Consider the following 18045-nt stretch of genomic DNA (forward strand, 5'->3'; position numbering starts at 1 on the left):
AATGAGAAATTAACTCATACAGAGCCTTATATTAATTACTTTTATGTTATGTATAAAATTCTTGAAAATTCAAATACTTATCCACCATAGAAAAACGCTTTCCTTGCCAATACTCTTATCCAAATTCTGAAGGTGGCACGGATAAAATACAGGGAGCGAAAGGCTACTTACAATTTGTACAGAAACCAGATGGCAGTTATAAGAGCCGAGGGGCATGAAAGGGAAGCAGTGGTTGGGGAGGGAGCGAGACAGGGTTGTAGCCTCTCCCCGATGTTATTCAACCTGTATATTGAGCAAGCAGTAAAGGAAACAAAAGAAAAATTCGGAGTCGGTATTAAAGTCCATGGAGAAGAAATAAAAACGTTGAGGTTCGCCAATGACATTCTAATTCTGTCAGAGACAGCAAAGGACTTGGAAGAGCAGTTGAACGGAATGGACAGTGTCTTGAAAGGAGGATATAAGATGAACATCAACAAAAGCAAAAGGAGGATAATGTAATATAGTCGAATTAAGTCGGGTGATGCTGAGGGAATTAGATTAGGAAATGAGACACTATAGGGAGTAAAGGAGTTTTGCTATTTGGGGAGCAAAATAACTGATGATGGTCGAAGTAGAGACCATAACATCAACAATCCACCATAGACTTTGTTGTGCTGCGAGAGCCTGTTAGGGACTGTTTTTTGTTGGTGTCGTTGTGGTCTTCAGTGTGAAGACAGTTTTCCCAAATGGTATTCAGTCCAGGGAATGTTTTCCTCACTTACCCGTTGCAGCCACTCTCCACCGTCCATCCAAAATCAACATACACTGCAACTGATACGGACCTTCAGAACTCTGGGGCTTGAAAAATAAACTCTCACCACATTATTTGAGTATATGGCAACGAATCGATTACGAAGCTTAGTGTACAGAATATAAGAGAAAGGAGAAATACCAGAAGGCTTCCAGAAGAATATCATCCAAACATTGTGAAGACAGCAAGGGCAGATGAATGCAAGAACTGTCACACAGTCAACATCTAAGTTGCCAACCAGAGTCACATACAGAAGAAATGAGAAGAAAATGTGGATGCATTAGATGGCACTAATTTTGAGTTTAGGAAAGACAGAGACATAAAAAAGGCTCTTCTCCATTAAGCTTGACAATGGAAGCGGAACTTACGGAAACTCGAGGCACGTTAGTAAATTTTATCGACGTGGCTAAAGCGTTTGATAACTGATTGGTAAGGTATAGTCAGTGAAATTATAACTTGAAGATCGTGCCTTATAGAAAGGCTAAAAATTAGGTGACACCAAGTGGGCTACTGTGACACATTAAAAAACTACTGAGGTGTCAGACAGCTTTACATAATGTGTCTGAAGGTCTATACTATCTTTGGGACCACCTCTTAAACCAGTTTTTCCGTTATCATTCTTTGTCATTTTTCCTCCAGGCCGTCATGTTGGACGAAAATGTTATGTTCAGCACTACAAAGCTGATAGGTTCAAGCAACTTAATTCCGCATGACGCACGTCTCACAACATGGAAGCTTTTGTAAATGCTTACAACAGGTGAAAAAAGGCAAGAAAGCTAACCTTACATAAAGGTAACCTTACGGAACGTATATTGGTCAATTCCTTCGGCAAGCCGTGTCTTCATTGAGCTCGAACGTAACGCAGTGACATTAAAAAAGCTAAATCTCCGTCTACTGACCCTGGGACGCTATTCAACACTGATCGGCTCCCGTGCAAACTTCTGCCAAAGGCGTAATTCAGGGGCGCTATGTAGAGGCATTTGGTCAGCACATCTTTGTCCAGACCGTTGACAGCTTCCCAGCAGGTGCTTCTCCTTCGAATGGTTCCTTAATTGGCATCACGGGGCTTAGAGCACCCCGTTCCAATCCTCCATTCAATGTAAATCCCTGGCCGCAAGGAGAATCGACCGGGATCCTCCCCATTGCCGCCAGGCACACTAACCTGTTAGCTGTGGAGGTTGACTGTAGCGTATCGTTCAAGAGTACGACGCTTGCTGTAGGTTGATGTTTAAACTTGCGAAATTCATCCTAGCAAACGCTAAAAGATCCGTCAAATTAGAAAGAAAAACATATAAGAATTTTTAACGTTTATAAAATGTGAAATCTGTTATAAGTCCTTGAGCATAAACGTTCCGAGTCGAGGAATAATTATTGTGAGACAACACATTACATTACTTTACACAGTAGACCGTTGCGCTTTTAAGATATGTTATTTTATGAAGTCTTATAAACTCTTCATTCCAATATTTGAGTTTTATCGATAAGAACTAGTGAAGTTGCTACACCTAAAGTAATTTCTGAATAATAAAGAAAAGTTATTGTATCACAGAGGTGGTAAATACGTCAACTATAACGTATCGCAGCTGTAATTACACCAAGAAGTAAAATTAAGTTTGAGTCATCTCATTAAGTAATGCTGTGAACAAAAGTTCATTATTTTAAAATCTAGATGACAGTGTCAAGAATGAAGAGGTACAACATTGTGGCTGTAAAAAGACATCGGCTTTAAAGATATGTTATTTTATGAAGTCTTATAAACTCTTCATTGCAATATTTGAGTTTTATTGATAACAACTAGTGAAGTTGCTATACCGAAAGTAATTTCTGAATAATAAAGAAAAGTTATTGTATCACAGAGGTGATAAATACGTCAACTATAACGTATCGCAGCTGTAATTATACCAAGAAGTAAAATTAAGTTTGAGTCATCTCATTAGGCAATGCTGAGAACAAAAGTTCATTATTTTAAAATCTAGATGACAGTGTCAAGAATGAAGAGGTACAACATTGGGGCTGTAAAAAGACATCGAAGGAATTTTCCTCATACACGAAAGTAAAATCACAGTGCAACACCTTTGTAAGAAAACACGAAAAACTTTACAGACTTCTAATGAAGTACGCGGATTCCAGAATTGACCCAGGGTCAACTGTAACTATTTTTGCGACTTTTGTGACATAGTCTAACATTCCGAGGCCAATCACACTGTTTTATCGTTACCTATACCGTACATTATAGGACGTAAGTAAATTAAACTTACAGGAAATACATAAAGTGTTGTTCGCCAACAACGGCGTGATACCTTATGGATGGATTTTGGGATACTTGATGTTTCCGTTGCCGAAATTGTTCACAAGCCGGATACTCTGTTCCAATTTTGGGGGATTTTAAGCGTACATCTCATAACATTCACCAAAAGATAAGAATCAGATGGATTTAGATTTGGCGATCGAGAAAGCCAGTGAACTATCCAGTCATCAATCCAGTCATCAAACACATCTTAGCCGAATTGGTAGTGTGTACTCCCGCACAGACCAGCACGAGATAACAGTACTATTTTCGTTAAGTTAGTTCTTAACGAAGGTTGCAATACCTATCTCACATCATTATCAGGAGTTATGGTGTGGCGCAGAAAAATCGTTTGATGATTCGTGCTCAAACAGTTCCAACAAACACTTCTGTTCTCATAACAAGACGAACCATTGGACGTAACCTTTTGCGAGTAGAACACGAAAGAGGGGAAATGACAGTGTAACACAAAGTACCCACATACCAGAGAAGAATTGTAATGTCATCTAGTTCTGACAGTGATGAAAGTTTCAAGTCTCTGGCTTATTAGGAAATAACAGTGGCAAACAAAGTAACCCCTACCTCGTAGCCCATAAGAGAGCGAGGTAATATTGCATTGTCATCCCATTCCGAGCATTGCTTAAGAATTTCAACTTTATAGCTCGTCGAAATGCCAGTTTAAAATTAACTGCAAAATTGTACCGAACAATCATACACATAAGAAAGTGGTAATATATTCCCCCGTCTCTCTATTCAGCTCTATCCTTCCCGTCGGAAATCGCCCAGAACGCATTCCAATACTAGACGCAAATCACGCCAGTAAATCACGCCAGTCCCCCAAGGCAGCCGAGTTGTCACACATTGCCAACCTATTTCAGCCCCACCATCACCCCCTCCCCTCCACAACAGAACGACAGGAATGATAGTTAGTCCTGCTTGTCATCCAGTGACGAGCTAAGTTTAAAACATAAACTCTCTATTTCGGTATGACGTTGTACGGAACAGGCAAACAGAAACGGAGGCGATCTCATAAAAATATGGTAGAAGAGCATCCCAAGAATAACTCCTGCGTTACACATAGACTGCAAGAGACGCTTTCACTACTTGATATCACATACCAGTACCTGACTGAGTCAGTTGATTTACTGCTGTTATTTTAAAATGTATCAATATGACTTTGTCCGGCGTTCTTTGTGTCGATAATAGAGACACACGGGTCTGGACTGCTAAACGGTGCAACTAATTTCTCGATCCTTACAACTGCTAACGTAACTAGTTTATTCTCACCTAGAACACTCCGTTCTCTATCCTTCTTTTTCTTGTGTAACACTGATCCAGCCTGTTTAAACGTCTATACTACATATGCATGCTCCTCGAATCACCGAAACATCACGAACAGTTTCACAGGGATATATTCGCTTGAAGGTAATCTCTCTCTAAACCGACGAGGTACCTTTCACACAGTGTTTACCTGGTCGGCAGCTAACAATCCTCGTGCACTGTTATTAGTTGAGCGCGATATTAGTACACCAGGAGTGGGGACACTCGGTTTGCTCGTGTGTTTACCTGTGCGCTTGAAGCCCATCAGAATATTCTGTGTTATCCTAACGACCAGGCAACTCGCTCGTGAAGCTGTTTGGCCTTCCACAGTGTACACGACAGTCAAACAAATGGACATGTTTTTTTGTTTACTACAAGGGACATTCAATAAGTAAAGCAACACTTTTTTATCGGCCAATTTCGTTTGAAAATATGCAGAATTTGCTGTGGGACGTAGTGGAATATTCCAGCCTTAGCCGCTGTCGTTACATTAAGTTCCGATAGATGGCGGTTCTATACATAGTCTTCAAAATGGCGTTCATAACGGACGTACCTCCCAAGCAGAGGTCTGTCATTGAGTTTCTTTTGACAAAAAACTAAAACTTCCCAGATATGCACAGGCTCTTGCACAGTGCCTATGGAACTTGGCAGTGAACAAAAACACGGTGAGTCGTTGGGCGTGGCCTCTGTCAGTTTTCAATGACAACGCAACGCCTCACACAAGTGTGTGCACGTGAGTGGAGCTTACAACACTTCATTAGACTGTTCTTCCCATCCACCCTACAGCCCGTATCTCGCTCCTACCAACTTCCGCTTGGACCAATGTACGATGCACTCCGCGAGATTAAGTACCTGGATGACGCGGAGGTTACTGATGCTGCAAGACGATGTTTCTGACATCGACCAGTAGAGTGGTACCATGCGGGCATATATGCCTAAGGTGCCGTAAGGTAGTCACATTGAACGGAGATTATGCTGAAACATAGCGTTTTGTAGCCAAAAGATTGGGAAATAATATGTTGATTGGAGTCCTGAATAAGATCAACATGCTTTCTGAAAAAAAAGTGCTCCATTACTTATTGAACGCTCTCTTATAACGCCACCGCGTGTTTCTGATAACGGTCAGTGGAGGCCAAGAGCAATAAAGTTGTGGCAGCATAGTACTTCAAGAAGTGTAGAATGCTTTCTCTTCCGTTTATAAATTCCAAGGAAGACTGCCAAACAATACTGACGAGGGAACGGTCCAATTCGACATGTTGAAAACTGCCCTGAAGTTTTTTATTCAGGAAGAAAATACCGAAGGAAAAATTATGGCAACATCTTTGCTGCTAACACACACTGCAAGAATTACTTTAAAATGTTGGAAATTGCCCAAGTCATAGCTCGGAAGTTGGCTGGAGAAGTGGACACCCATGCCATAACTATGGCTGACAGCACATGCGCGTCATGGCGGATATATAAACTTCATTTACGGCACTTCGGTCAACGCGATCGTAATTTATAAAGCGAATTTCGGTTTCTGTTGGCAGCTTTCCTGACACAGTTGTTATAGTTACTTCAGTAGATTTAGCAACTCATTTAATAAGGTGCCTTTGCGGTATAGATAAGGGTTAACGATGATGCTAAAACTGAATTAATTTTCTTTGTGATATCTCGGTATATGTTTGCTAACAGCATCTGCTTCTGTCCAGGTTCCCTGTTTCACAGTAATGTGGACTCGATTTAATGTTTTTAGCCTTGCGGAGATGAAATATGAGGTATGTGGCATGTAGTTGAAAGGACATACGTATCCTGGAGATCTACGTATACATCATTTATTACTTAATTTCTTGGACATTCGTTCAAATGAATTCGACATTTCGTTATAGATTACGCAAACAATAGAAGAAACAGAAAATAGTCTGGATGATTCTGTGAATTGTGGTTTAGATTATAGTTTTTGTGCTAATGAAGCCCAGAATAAAAATAGAGTACTTTCTAAATCGAAAGAAAACATGTACAATAAGTTATAGTTTTCAGTGAAACACATGAGGCTGTCATTCTTTTGGTTAAATGAAGGCGGGAAAAAAACGATTCAAGTTAAGTAATGCCTGTCTCATTTCCTAAGTTCTGAACGTGATTATATAATCGGAAAAAAAGTTTAGACGAAGTACGAAATATGAAACCAAATGAAAGTCGCAAAAGTTTGGAAGAAAAAGTCGTGGAAATGTTTAGAACTCCTTGTGATGGTCAGTACACTATTCGCGAGAGAAATCTACATGACTGAACCCTCTGAATTGCAGATGGGATGAACACTACTCATTTCCAGGCTTCTTCGACATGCTTAAACGGTTTTAGGAAATTATGCAGCGAAGCAAGTTGCAAAATTCACCTTACGAAATTTACTTCAAGTAAACTTACCGAAGAGATGTCATTAATAGGTACTGTTAATGAGACACATTCGTATACAACAACGTCAGTAGTAGTGGATTACTTTTTCTGCGGCCGGCCGGTGTGGCCGTGCAGTTCTAAGCGCTTCAGTTTGGAACCGCGTGACTGATACTGTCGCAGGTTCGAATCCTGCCTCGCGCATGGATGTGTGTGATGTCCTTAGGTTAGTTAGGTTTAATTAGTTCTACGTTCTAGGCGACTAATGACCTCAGAAGTTAAGTCGCATAGTGCTCAGAGCTATTTTGAACTTTTGCTGCAGTTTTATATCTGTCGTCAGAACAAATAAGGGGCAAAAATTAAGATTAAGAACTTTGTACCGTGAATACTCTTGTAATCGACGTCGCAAAATCTGAAAAAAACTTGAGAGATTGATTTTTCATGTTGTATCCGAAACGTTTTCATACCATTCATAGAAAATAATTTATTGCTTTTGTTGGAGTCTAGGGCGTTTTTAGGAGGATGACAGAAGACTTAATATGACTCGGATAACACCCATAATTAACAGCGTGATAGCACCTCCATAACATATCTTTGCGTTGTCAGCTTCCATCACCACAAATTACGAATTTGATAACGTATGCTGAGTTCGCAGCACAGTACGTAGAACAACAGGCACAACCATTTCCTATTGCATTCCAGATACGTCTAAATAAAATTAGTAATTAGTGCTTGAATATACTAATTTTTTATGTGTGTCTAGTGTAAGGCAAATTTTTGTTTTCACCATCCAGTAACACTTTATCTGCCAACTACAGGGAATAAACAAGGAAATGTTTCATTGGTAGTAAAATATACTGTTTATTTTTCAAAAAGTTTTCATAAGAACTGCGCTACAGAAATTAAAGAAACGATTGATGGAAATCGTCTGCAATTTAGCATCAGCCAGTGCCTTGATCTCTTTTCCCCTTCTAGTCACTTGTATAATTATTACATCTGCAACAGTTTAGCTATCGATATGAACTATATATTCTTCAAAAGTTAATGGTTTGAGTCATATTTGTTGTGGTTTAAATGCTTAAAATAAGCGTGGGTGCACTTTGGACTTAGCGCTATAAGGCGCTACGTTCTTTTGTCGCGGCTGCTTCTGCTTATTCAACGAGTCACGCGCTGGACAGGAAGGTCTAGACAAACCTCTGTTATAGGCAGTTCTTCGTGCGGCAAAAATGAGTAACTATAACGTTAAGAAAATACTTGCTGTACACCTCAGTAGCTAAAATAATAAGAGTGAATTTCTTCCGGTGTATTCTTCCCGTGTGAAATATTTCAAGGTAGATTTTAACGGGTCGAACTGGACTATTTCCTTGTGAGAGCAAATGCTTTGTACCAGTTAACGAGATTTTGTGTAACTCCGATCTCAATTTTTTCTCCTATCTGATACCGCCTCAGAAATCAATTGCTGTGCAAATAACAGACGTTTATCGTATTTTGTTGACGCTATCATCCAGGAGATACACAGTCTGCTGTAAATTTTTATTTATGTTACTGACTGAAAACCCCTGAAGTGAAGACCGCAAATGAAATCATCTTTATTTTGCTGGATTACTTGTTTCGGTTAAAAGTCTAGCCATCTTCAGATCATAAAACATTCTTGATTAATGTTGGTGCCATTACAGCTTCACACATCCTTTTAGTCTTTCTTAAAATGATAACATCCATACGCGACAGTTAAAAACTTTTCATCGTTCGTGGCCAGTGTAATTGAACGATGGTCATAAAACAAAGGCGTTATGCCATCAGAGCTTAGTAACTGACACAAAAAGTATCTACATCAAGACGATTTTATGTGCGATCTAGACTTTAAGGGTTTTCAATCACTAATGTAAGTAAGAAAATACAAACTTTTTTAGAAATCGAAAGTATTCTCGTCCGCTGACATTTGCTCACCTAATGATGCTTTTCCTTCCTGGCCGAGTCTTATATTGTGTATACATCCACTGAAACTTGCTGAGATATAGCGAGGAACTGGATATAATCCAGATGGAAGGCCGAAGTTGTATTGTCGTTGCTCAAGTGATATTATAGGAAGAAGGATCTGTGATCTATTTCTTTGCCTTGTTATATATTTCGGTGTCCTCAGCTCTGTGTTAATATCGTTCCTCGTATAGCCATTCGAAGAAAGAGTGTTTTGTAGACCACCAGCTCCAGCTGTAGGTTCTCTTCGTCACCTACACTGTTCGCTCTGTATATCAGCGGCTCCAGACAAGAAAATCGCTGTCAGTTAAGGGCCCGTGCGAATGGGGTTTCTCTGAATCTCACGTCCCCGTTGTACTTTTAATTTAGTGTATACAGATTTTGTACTCTAAGAAAAGAGTTCCGAAGACTTAGAGCATAGATTACTGATCAACAATGAAAGAAAAGTTGACCAGACTCTAGTCGACATAAGTAAAGCGATCCACACCACATACATGCTTGTTCCCAGACGTATAATTTTCTTAAGTTAATTTTCTGATTTTGATCACATTCTACAACAACACGGGACACATGTTTTAAGGCACACATGTTTTAAGGGACACATGTTTTAAGCATCCTGTACAACTTTGTTACTTTAAGCCCACGTTCAATTTCAGTGTATGATCAGAATGCTCCAAGACTAACACATACACAAAACGTATACTAATTACTAACGGATATTGAAAGCACTTACTTGTGCTCTTCATCATGCAGTCGGAGCTTCCTAACGCACAGATGGGTGTACCTTCTGTTCCTGGAAGAGAAAGAAACGATGTTGTTAAAATGACTTCTCTTGCCACTTACACTTTCAGAGTTAACAGCGTTCGTGGAAATGCGACAATAAGGGTGGACACATCATCTGTCTCTGATGCGACGCTTTACTCATTAATGCTTGCTGCTTATTAATCAAGCCGCAGGTGCTACGATTACAAAACGGTATATCATAGTAATAATAATAATGATGAAACAGAGAAACAGACGTCAACTCCATAAGGGCACTGAAATAATTCATTGGAGAAAAGTGAATAACAGAGGGAAGTTTGAAAAATTTAGCATAGGTTTTTGAAAACGGTACGTGTAACATTTAGGCAGGGTAACATACAGTGACACGTACTTGAGAAACTTCCAATTAGCCTGTAGATGTCATTAAAAAACTAATATCAGCAATAAACAAAATAGTTTCAGGTATTCTACCGTTACTGACGTTCTTCTAACATCATAATAATTTTACATTGAATTATGTGTTTCGAATGTGGCATATACCCGTGATTTTTTTTTCTTTCTTCAAAATGGTAGAAAAAGTAGACGGCAGTAAGCTTTAGCTTGGACATGAAATAGATGAAAATCAGTTTTCTGAGGAAAGAACATTAATGAATTTTCTGAATCGTTCTTCTTAACTCCGTCAAATTAACAAAATATGCAGTTAGTGTCAAATTAATGTATATTATTTTTATATTCATAGTTGAAACACAGTGCTGTACTTCATTTCTAGAAATTCTAATTATACAGTTGTGTGGTATTCTGTAATAATGTAGGTAAGTACTTCTTATTATTATGATACACAATGAAGCTTTGCCTGCATCCACTTACTAAAATTTCATTATTATTACTATTATGTGTGTTTTGTCTGTTGTTCTGGACATGTTCGAAAGAACAGACATCACAAATATATCAGTAATACCTATACGTCTTGATGGCGTTTCGTGACACATCTTGAAGTGTTCTTATGTAAGGTACCTTGCCCCTCTGTTGCAAGCAGCATTTTCAATAGCCTACTCTGAACTATACAAACTTCCCTCTTTCATTCATTCATTCACATATCGAGTTCTAACAAGCCCTTCTTGAAGGAGAGCCTTTAGGGGTGTGTAATGCGCAATTTATATGTTAACAGACAGGCCAACCACTGTATGCTACGTCCGTAAAGCATACTAACATTGATCTATGACTAGCGTTAATGTACTCGAACTAATAATCATGGTGTTACTTCGAGCTTGCTTCGTATTTGTATGTGTGGAGAAAACAGCTGTTCTGGAAAGTAATACTTCGCTAAGTAATACTTAACGTCTGTTATTACTCGGTACTGCAAACAAGGTGTTTTATCTTTACATTGTTAGCTGTCTCTGCACATGCAAAATCAGGATGTATCACACAAAAACTTTAGAGGTACTCTAAATTTATACTCCAGAGATCAAATTGAAAGATGACTTTTATATTGCGTCTTTCAATACTTAATTTGCTATTTTCATTAATCAGCTACTTTTCGTGTTGCAGGTCTACTGCAATGACGCGGTTCCATACTTAGTACCGACTCTGAACTAGTAGCCAACTTAGGTTCAATTTGTGATGTATTCAGTGTAGCACACCTACCGTATTTGATCAGAAATGTGCAAAGGAGGAAACAGATTACAGACAAGCCAACTACAGGTGAGCGCACATGTTGTGCCTTGCGCACTGAGAGGCGAGCCTGCCACGTGAGGTATGGAAATGGTTGACAAAGTAGCACACAAGCGGGAGAATGCGGAAACCTTTCCAGACCAGCAGCCTCCAAAGTGTTTAGTATACATGCCACAAGACATAGGAAAGACCAAGTAAGTGCAGTTGACACTCTGTACTGAAAACGTATGGAGTTAATATCACAGCACTATCATAGGGCTGTGACACTTGGGGCACTGTCCGGGGTGCTGTATGAGGCTTGCATTTCGACTAGCCCTGAGAGATGAGACGCAGGGCTGCCGCAGAGCCCACCGAGCCCTGGGACATAGCGCGCCGGCTACAGTGCTCCTACATTGGGCCAGAGCCACCGCAGCTATGGAGACACCAGCCGAGCCTCAGATACCTCTTCATCAGCTGCCGAGCAGAGAGGAAATTGCTGATGGAAGCAATGGTGTTAATGCCACCGCTCGGACAAGCCGCGCTCTGTCAACTTTGCGGGATCTCTCTCTCTCTCTCTCTTCCTCTCTAGCACGCAGTCAATACATGCACAACGAAATCACCAGATGGTTCCACCAAACAGACACTCTTAACGCCAAGTACCGAGAAGTCTCCGCCCAGAAACTTTCAAAGAGACAGCTGCATCTGGCGCTAGATCTGTGGATCGCCACAGGAAACACTTACATCCGGAACTACACACTTCAAAACAAGTTTTGCATCACCCCGGTTCCCAGAAAACCTGTAGATAGACATTGACGTGGATATTGCATCACAGACACAGTCCCTTTGACTGTTCAGAGATGTCACTAAATCAGCCCAAAGATGTAAATAACCATGCACGAGCAGCGCCTATTGGATGGAGGGGGTCCGACAGCCGATCAGTTCCAGTCATTCCACCAGGAAGGAGGTACACGGCTCGTGTTGTCTATAGTTTAACCATGCCTAGACGGTCAATACCGCGGCGCGATCGCGTCCGCATTGGTACGTTGTGCCACGAAGGGCTCTTAACAAGGGAAATGTCCAGGCGTCTCGGAGTGAACCAAAGCTATGTTGTTCGGACGCCTCCCAAGGCCTTCTACTGCAGTTGATCACCGTTACCTACGGTTTACGGCTCGGTGGAACCCTGAGAGCAACGCCACCATGTTGAATAATGCTTTTCGTGCAGCAACAGGACGTTTCATTACGTCTCAAACTGAACACAATAGGCTGCATGATGCGTAACTTCACTCCCGACGTCCATGGCGAGGTCCATCTTTGCAACCAAGGCACCATGCAGCGCGGTAGAGATGGGTCCAACGACATGTCGATTGGCATCACGTTCACTTCACAGAGGCACTCGTCGGAGACGCGTTTGGAGGAAGCTCAACGCTTTACGCACACTGACCAGCGAGTGCAGTAATGTGGAGGTTCCCTGTTGTTTCGGAGTGGCATTATGTCCTGCCGACGTACGCTGCTAGTCTTGGAAGGAGCCGTAACGGCTGTACGATATATGAATGCCACCCTCCGACCGATACTGCAACCATATAGGCAGTTTATTGACGAGGCATTCGTCTTCATGGACGACAATTCGCGCCCCCATCATGCACATCTTTTGAATGACTTCCTTCACGATAACGACATCGCTCGACTAGAGTGTCCAGCATGTTCTGCAGGCATGAACCCTATCGAACATGCCTGGGATAGACTGAAAAGGGCTGTTTATGGACGTCGTGACAAACCAACCTCTCTGAGGTATCTACGCCGAATTGTCATTGAGAAGTGGGGCAATCTGGACCAACACTGCCTTGATTAAGTTGTGGATAGTATGCCACGTCGAATACAGGCATGCGTCAATGAAAGAGGACGTACTGCTGGGTATTAGGGGGCCCGGTGTGTACAGCAAACTGGACCACCATCTCCGAACGTCTCGCTGTATGGTCGTACAACATGCAATGTGTGACTTTCATGAGCAATAAGAAGGGCGGAAATGATGTTTAAGTCGATCTCTGTTCCAATTTTCTGTACCGAGGTGATTCAAAACATTTTTTGTTGTGTTTACTTTCTGCTGTTGCCAACGTGATGACAGACCCAAGCTCGTTGATAATGAAGACGCGCGGACGCAACTAGCCTGCTGCTCAGTGCCACAGTCGCATTCCGCTGTTCAGTTACCGCTGTTACCCATATGCTATAGACGAGGAATATAGACGCCTTGTTAAACATAAAGTGATATTAAATATTCCGAGTCAGACTCAAACAGTTCGATAAGCTGCTGAACATATTTATTCGTAAATCGAAGATGGAGAGGGGAATAAAGAAAAGGGAGGGGATTACTTCTGTTAACTGCATCGCGACATGAAGCAGAATAACCGGCGGCGAGTGAAAATGTGCACTGGACATGGATTCCTCCTTACTAGGCAGGTGCATTAACCACTGCACCATCAGGGACGCAGCGTCATCGCAATTGCGAAGACTATCTTGGCACCCGTCGAGGTCGATTCACATTCCCACCGAGCACCACCCACTCACAGCTCCCGTCCACTTCCTCCATATTTGCTATCTTAGATCCCAAAAAAGCGGTCAGACGTCTTTGTGCGTCCGCACTGAAGAAGGTGGATCCTTCTCCAGCTATACCAGTCAAATTATATGAATGCTTGGTGCCTTTCTGACATCTCCGAAAGAACAAACCCCCAAGCATTCATTTAATTTGAACATATTTAGATAGATCACGTTCAATGTGGTAGTTTAACTAAACGCAGTAGTTCCCAATCTGGGGTTATTACCCTTGAAGGGTAAAATGTACTTTTCTGAGAAGTAAAACCAAAATAGTTCACTTGTGTTGAGCCATGTAGCGGCTTGCGTTGGTGCCGTTGTGTAATAGGGACAGTGGCGTTTAGTTTTCTTCTTGTGCTTATTGGCGCCACTACATTTGCTAACGCTGTCTGTCGGTGAGTAGCAGCAGCAGTGGTTATCGATATCTAGTACAATGGTACTAACTTTGGAGGGATGTCAAGTGTTTTTTGGGCCGGAGTATGTCAGGGAGTTCGGTTGGGATAGAGCAGCAGTAAGATCCGGCAGCGCGTGGACATGCTGGGACCGCTGGCGGCACGCAGGCACTGCCAGATCCAGGGGCTGCAGTTGTGAGGGCTACAACCTCGTTGTCCACCGGACCCCGGACGTTTGAGCTGAGTGAACATCAACCCAGTAGTGAAACCTCCACTATTTTGAGATCACGCCATTTGTTTGGGCATTGCTGCTCGCAGGGTTGCTGACACGAAGAGCGATGAGTGGAGTGTTTGGAGTTGGCGAAATTAATTAGCCATTCTCAGCTTCTTATTATCAATAATTGAATTCCTTGTGTTAATGTTAGTGAAGCTCAATGAGCTGTATTTTTCTGTGGAGTGGCCGCTAACGCCCAAGTTACCTGCCCTGGGGGTTAGTGTATTTTCACGGCAGTGTACCTTTCCTCACCTTGTTCCTGCTGTCTGGTAAGGCGTGTAGTTCAACAGCCTTCTTGTTTATAGTTTGGATATTTTGTTTCGTTTGGACTAATTTGATCGTAGTGGTTCCTTCTGCTTCTGGATGGTCTAAACACTGGATTCTGAAGATGCAGTGCTGCCCGCCAGTTCTGCCTTCCCTGGGTTATTCCATCATTGTATTGGTTATGAGATGTTAAGTAGATTTTGCCCAGTTTGTTGGTCTGTGTTTAAACTGTCACTAGTTTTAGCTGCCATAAGGTTAAGTGAATACAACTCTTAGCTGCCTGTCCCATCATTTACGAAGTTGAGCGCCTTTCCCAGGTCAATCGTTTCAGCACTGTCTGATGCCCACTTCTCTCTTGATTTTGTCAGACTGTGATGATTGTTTTTCTTAAAATATTTTAATTTTTAATTATTTCTGTTTGGGCCTTCCAGCAGACAAAGAGATTGTTAAAAAGGCTTTCAGCCGTGATTGCAACTTGTCTTAAGAAATTTTAATTAGACTAAATATCTTAACACTGAAATGTTATTCATTATACTTTAAATATCACTCGAAGAAGTTTAATTTCTTCTCAAAAATTTGCTATCCAGGCCTCCAGCTGTCAAACTGTTTATGAGTTATTGCTGACAAATAATGTCAATTTCTGGTCAATAAGTCCTCCAGCTGTATGTGCAACTTGCTTCAGATTTTTTTAAATTAGGCACTGTGTTTAAACAAACAAATTTGATAATTGTTCCTTATTGTTAACTTTTTTGCAATTGTTTTCAAATAAAGAGTGTGTGACTTTTAAAAAAAAGAACAGAATAACCAATGGTAACTGATTACGGCCCCATCCACACCGAGTCCTTCCTTTCACTAGGTACCAGGTCTCATGTATTTCGATCATGAAACTAAATTGTTTTTAAAAGATCATTACTCTTATTACTACTTTGTAAGACTGTAATACTGATTACAAAAGTTACGTGTAATTAATTTTTTTTTCAAATACTAGCATGAGTGTGTGCCACAATGTAGTGGGGGTACAGTTGTCAAACGAATGCTTGAATAACGTCTTCCTCCTGTAGTCCACTCTTACGTAAGTACTTACTATGATGCCCACCTGCTTAGCTGTGTACTAATGTGTCAGCTTACCACGCAGCAGGCCTGTTTTCGACTCCCGGCTCTGTTGGGGATTCTCTCCGCCCGTGTTGATATTGTGTTATCCTCATCACTCCTTCATCACCGTCACCGAAGCGCAAGTCGCCCAGTATGTGGCGTCGACTGAAATAAAACTTCCACCCGGCGGCCGCAATTCCTCCGTTGGGGCCTCCCGGCCAAAAATGCCGCACGGCCATCACACTTTTTTCTTAGCATGATGTATCTGTGACAGTGAAATTGAGATATACACATCATTTACTCTTAAATATCTCGTGAAAATTCGCTTCGCAACAATAATCGATCTACACTGTCAGGAAAATGACATCGCAATACCAGAAGGACTTGTGCGACGTAAATGAAAAATTGTTAGACCTGTTTTTAGATCTGAAAGATGATTGAGCCATGCGTAGCTCGTGTTTGTGCCATATCTCATTTGACATCCTGTTTTTACTGTACTACCACCTCGCTATGTTTATTTCGATAACTGTTGTCACTGAGTTGTTGCCTTAGGCAAGGCAACAGCGGCGCTTATCGATACGAGGCCTGGCGTATTATCTTTGCTGACCGCTATTAATTCCCAGTTGTCGTGTGTTCAGAGTTAGTTCGGATATGCGAGTGAGTTGGGAAGCGCTAGCAGTGCAGTTCGGACCTGGCAGTGTTTACTTAGGATGTGGCAGAAATTCGGTCGGGGCGCAGCTACAGTGAGGTCCAGACAGCGATGAATCGCCCGACGGTACTGATACATATGACTTGACTTGGACCACCTTGTTTGGTCGTCGGTCGGTCGTTTTGTCAGACGACGTGTTTGTTGGCCAGTGATCGCTTATGGGTTACCTGCGTGTGTTGACTCATGATTCGTCCTTGTTATTGCACAGTCCCTGCCATTAGTATTGTCTAGTGCTTCGTGCAAGTGTTCGTCAAACTGTGTGTAGCTTGTGATGTCGACTGCCCAGTTATTTTAGTGCTGCCTCCGTGCTGATGTGTGGCAGTTGGTCGGTTGGCGTGGAGCAGGGATGAAATCTCTGTGGGGTGTAGTTTGGCCAGGCCTGCTGACAGTCTCTCCGCAGTGTCGGAGTGTGTGGGGCTGTTACCATTGCTATGAGGTCAGTAGCTTACCGACCGTGGACAGGAAACTTGAGTTTGGATTTAATTTATCAGCAAGTCAAGACTGTTCACAGTGTGCCATCTGGTTCTCGTTGTTGGCTGTTGGGACATTCCCACAAGCAATAATGTGTGTCTTCAAATTGGCGAAGATTTAGCCACCGTCTGGTGGAGTCCAACTGTACTTGGTTATTTGCAATTGAAGTGCACCAGCGGAATTTTCTGCCTCGTGGATGTTAACCTTCCGGTTACCTGCCCTGGCCATTGATGTAAATTCAAGCAGTGACCTTTCCTCACCAAGTTGTCGCTCTCCAGCACGGTGTGTAGTTTGACAGCTTAATGTATGCTTGGTTGTGGTCGTCCATGCCTTTTACGTTTTGCATTCAACTCCCGGTCGTGTGCTGTTCGAGTAGAGCGCAAGTTACCTTGTCGATGAGTTCGTTGACTGTCTGTTGGTTGGGTTGTCGTGGGATCGAGAATGGTTGGGCCGACTGCCTGTCTCATCTAAGCGATCGTTAGAATTTGAAGTGCTGGCCGACCCCCGAAACTTCTGAGCCCTCTTAGCTGCACTGCCTTTCCTATTTTTTGTTGTGGGTATTTGTATGGATCATAGCCGATGGTTATAATTAAAGATGAATTGTTTTTAGAGATGTTTTAAGTCTTGGGCCTTCAGCCGCTTTAAAGTTAAAAATTCGTTGCTTGTGAAGTGTTTGACTATTTGGGCCTTCAGCCTGATTAAAATATTGTTCATAGATAAAGCCTCGGGCCTTCTGCCGACTAAAAACCATTTTAGTTGCGTTTTAAGTCATCGGCATTCAGCCGTTTTAAAATTAAAGTTCCTTACTTTTCAAGTATTAGATTGCTTGGGGACTTCAGCCTAATTTAAGATATGGCTTTGTTGTTTAAATTTATTTTACCTTGAATTTGGTGTCATGGGGCTTACAGCCGTTTATAAATTAAGGATCTTTATCTTTCGAGCATCAGACTGTTTGGGGCCTTCAGCCTAATTGAAGATAAGGCCTTCTGCCTTGTGTATTTTTATTTTATTTTACCTTGAGTCTTAAATCATGGGCCTTCAGCTGTCTTTAAATTAAGGTTGTTGCTTTCCAAGTGTTAGATTTTGGGCCTTCAGTCAAACTGTAAA

General features: G+C 41.7%; 1 protein-coding gene across 1 annotated transcript in view; it reads right to left on the reverse strand.

The window, feature by feature from the left end:
* The window catches only part of LOC126336136 (pickpocket protein 28-like), a 145937-nt gene that overhangs the window by 24467 nt on the left and 103425 nt on the right, over window positions 1-18045 (reverse strand). Inside the window, exon 8 of the mRNA XM_049999626.1 lies at window positions 9472-9531. Coding sequence (XP_049855583.1) covers window positions 9472-9531 — 60 coding nt within the window. The remainder of the gene's footprint in view (window positions 1-9471; window positions 9532-18045) is intronic.

This window comes from Schistocerca gregaria, chromosome 2 (genome assembly GCF_023897955.1).
Source record: "Schistocerca gregaria isolate iqSchGreg1 chromosome 2, iqSchGreg1.2, whole genome shotgun sequence".
Lineage (NCBI taxonomy): Eukaryota > Metazoa > Arthropoda > Insecta > Orthoptera > Acrididae > Schistocerca > Schistocerca gregaria.